Below are 3,982 nucleotides of genomic sequence, written 5' to 3'. Positions count from 1 at the left end.
TCTATGTAATTGAGATGCCCATAAGATGTCTACAAGGTGCCACTGCAGGTAAATCCCCCCAGCCCTTTCCAGAACATCCTCCACTGGACCAGGTTCATTAGGGCAGAGCAAGTTTGCAGATGACACAAAACTAGGAGTGGCTGATAATGCCTGAGGGTCATGCTGCCATCTAGAAGAACCTCAGCAGGCTGGAGAAATGGGCTGACAGGAATATCATGAAGGATAAGGTGAAGTGCAAAGTCCTGCATCTGGGGAAGAACAGTCCCAGGCATCAGTATATGCTGGGGGCTGACTACCTGGAAAGCAGCTTGGCAGAAAAGGCCCTAGTGGTTCTGCTAGCCACCAGGCTTAACATGAGCCAGCAAGGTGCCTTTGCTGCAAAGAAGGCTATTGGCTGCATTAGGCAAAGTATTTCCAGCAGGTCAAGGAAGGGCATCCTTCCACTCTACCCAACACTGGTGAGCCCACTCCTGGAGTGCTGTGTCCAGTGCTGGACACCCCAGTACAAGAGAGACATGGACATGGTGGAGACAGACTCCACCGAAGGGCCTTAAGCATGATTTAGGGACTGAAGCACCTGACATATGAGGAAAAGCTGAGAGAGCTGGAAATCTTTTTCCTAGAGGGGATCATATCAATCTTTACAGATACCTGAAGGAAGGGTGCAAAGGGGACAGAGCCAAACTCTTTCCAGTGGTGCCCAGTGACAGGACAAGAGGCAGTGGGAACAAATCGAATACAGGAGGTTCTCTCTGAAAATCAGGAAACACTTTTGTCCTGTGAGAGTGACTGAACACTGGCACAGGTTGTCCAAAGAGATTGTTGAGCCTCCATCATTAGAGATCTTCAAAAGCTGCCTAGACATGGTCCTGGGCAACAGGGTCTAGGTGGCCCTGCTTGAGCAGGGGTGGGTTGGATAGATGACCTGCAGAGGTCCCTACAATCCTCAACCATTCTGTAATGTAATTGTATATAATGTTTGAAACTGTAACCTCTTTTATTAGTAATTGGTACGTAGATAGGATTTTTTCTTGAGAATACTATTGTCTAGAATAATAGATTTCATAATTTACTAAAAGGAGAGAGAAAATTGGTGGGCAAATAAAAATGTGAGTTACATTTAAGGGTTTACGCATATTGCACCTCTCTCCTCTCACAGATTTACCTTTAAATCTTAACTACCTCTGTAGGGTTTTAAGATATGAATACATTGCTTCTGGAATATGCATCTATTACATGAATAGCCCCACTGATGTCATTGTGATATAAATGAATACAAGATTTATTGAAGACATCTTCATCGCTCATTGTTTGAAATCTTGCAATATTAGGTATAGCAACACTTCAGATTCATCATTACTTTCCTGAGACATACAAAAAATGTCTACTCTCTCTCTTTTCTTCCCTTCCTTGGGATTAAATTTTACAATAATACTATATTACCATGGATATCACTGTTTCGGAGATCATTTAAATATCCCCTTAATGGATTTATTCCTGAATTCTAATATATATATACCCTCACCTTAGTTGGCATTTTCCAGTTCCTGGTTGGAAGACACTGTCATTCAGTTTTCTGTGGTATATTTGCTGTTTCCTCTAAGTATACATCTTCCAAAGGTACATATATAGTTTAGAATATTCATGAAGGAAAACGCACACATAATAAAGGCAGAAAATCTTCACAGCTCTTACTGATCTACATGTTACAGTAATTTCAGATGGAAACAAAGACGATCTTGTTTAGCATGTTTTTAAATGGCCTCCAGCATCAGGCAAAATGAATTAAGCATCACTACTGTTAATGAAGTTCTTCATTTGTTTAAACGAAGCATGTAATGCTTTTTATCTATAGTGCAAATTGTAAATTAGGATAAATAAAACTGTAAATTAGGATATACAAAAAACTAATGCTGTTTTAATGGTTATTTTGTTAATAGCAGATACTTTAGGAAAACATATATAAGCTATAATAAAAAAAGATCTTTATAACAAAAATTACCTGAAATTGCTTCTTAATTAGCTCTTTGTTGTCATTAATGCAGAGAACATGAGGATTAGTGGTGACTTTTCCAAAAACCCACAGCTAAACAGACAAAACCCAAAGCTTTTGAATACCTAAAAGCTGTTCTGAATTCAGTAAATGAAAGATATATATTGGTTTATCTTATTAGACTTTCTAGGCCAATCCTTGGTGGAATAGAGATACTGTTCTGGAAACTACTTAATCCTTCAGTTTCATTGCACTTCACTACTTTCTCTCTCCATCTAATGTATGGATTGTGTTTATTACATTAAAATTGGAAGAGAACATGCATATTGGCTCATGCAAGAACTCTGGTGTGTGAAATTCAGTTAGTCTCTAGATCATGCTAGCTCAATGCTTGTGTGCCTTCTGGTGTAGAAGTTGCAACAGTCTAATGAAGCTGAAACTTTCTTGTTCTAGCTCTCTGACCATCAGCTAAAGACCTTGGCTTGAGCAGGGAGTTTGGTTATTGGAACATTGACTCAGGGCATCTATAAAAGATTCTTTGTTGCTCGTATGATGTGTTGTAAAAAAAGAAACTGCCTTTCTCAGCTGAACTCCTAGAACATTTTGTCAGTGACAGGGCCATCTACCTTCTCCAGATTGTGAAGCCTTTAGAAAAAGCTACAATAATGGACAAAAGATGCAAGTCTAGTAATGAAAAAGTACCTTTACTGTATTATTATTTTGTGGAAATTGAGAATCTTGAAGATGATATCACTTAGTAGTGAAGTTTTTAGGGCGCTAGGAAAATAATATTTCTAATCCTGTGACAGATATTGTTTCACCAGGGATGTGGAAAGAAAACCTAAAATTATTAGTAATTTCTATTTAGCTCTTACTATTTTAAAACATTGGTAGGAACAAACAGAAACCTTGAACAGCAAGGAACTACTGTAATGTTTCTTAATACAAATGGTAACAATGATTTTTATCTTTTGTTTGGATAATGAATATAAAGTAAACTAATACAATCTGAAAATGCAGCCTGGACTTTTTAATTTTTGTTTGTTGCTTCTTCTCAGCAAGCAAAAGAATTTCAGAGGTCTCCTCATCTTGCATTGCTTTCTATGCTTCCATTTTAGTTTGCTCTCCCTTTGTCTTTCAAAGTCTCACAAAGTTTTCCTTTTGAAATGAGCCTTTTTCCTTTTCGCCTGTCTCCTCTTTTAAATAACACACAATAGCACAGGACTGGCAAAGTGACAACATAACTGGGTGAGAAAATTAAACGTGTGACATGTCTCATTAAATCTTAGTGCAAAATCTTGCATCACTGAAGAGATTTGCTTTAAATGTTACCTAAAGGATAAATTGAAATAAGTGAATATCTTTGGTGAGTAAAATCTGACTCAAGGCTACGATGGTTAAATCTGGCAACAGAGAGAATATGGCACAGGGTATGAGCTATTTTGGCGATCTTTTAAAATAAAAGTAGCTAATGTTAGACTGCATCATTGAATAGTTCAGTTCGTGATGCTTAAAATAAATGTTCATTGTGGGAATTCTGTATCAACTATTTTCTGCTGATTTCAGGTAAATCTGCTCACAGCTGAGATTATGTTTAGAGAGACTATCATTCTACAAAGTATCCTGTTGAATCTGCTAATATGTGTGCTCTGGAAAACTCAGAGTGAAATTCCACAGGTATATTTTGGCATCACATGGCTAATACGATTACTTAGAAAAGAGCTAATAGGTTACAATTTTCCCTGAAATTTGCCATCAGAATAAGGAGAAATCAAGGACTTATTTGACTAAAATCTAAAAGAATAATTGAGGAGAGTACTTAGGTCTCATTGTTTCTGTGATACTTGGATTAAATTGAAATGTTGACAAACACATTGCAGAAGAAAGTACAATCCCATTTTCTAGATTTTACAAATAAAAATTACTACTATAAAGCAGGAGAGTAAAAACGTGTTTAGTGAGGTAATATTGGAATAGTCTGTCATTTGG

The 3,982-nt window shown here is 37.2% G+C and overlaps 1 protein-coding gene across 1 annotated transcript in view; it reads left to right on the top strand.

Annotated features, from left to right (window-relative positions):
- Nucleotides 1-215: 215 nt before the first annotated feature.
- LOC104403111 (cadherin-10-like) overlaps nt 216-3,982 on the top strand; it is a gene marked incomplete at its 3' end in the record, with an annotated part of 31,134 nt that continues 27,367 nt past the window's right edge. The window contains exon 1 of the mRNA XM_010011157.1: nt 216-458. Coding sequence (XP_010009459.1) covers nt 216-458 — 243 coding nt within the window. The remainder of the gene's footprint in view (nt 459-3,982) is intronic.

The sequence above is a fragment of the Nestor notabilis genome, unplaced genomic scaffold, assembly GCF_000696875.1.
Source record: "Nestor notabilis isolate BGI_N333 unplaced genomic scaffold, ASM69687v1 scaffold7893, whole genome shotgun sequence".
Lineage (NCBI taxonomy): Eukaryota > Metazoa > Chordata > Aves > Psittaciformes > Psittacidae > Nestor > Nestor notabilis.
Note: the sequence above shows the minus strand (reverse complement) of the source record. Positions and strands in the feature narration are given on the sequence as shown.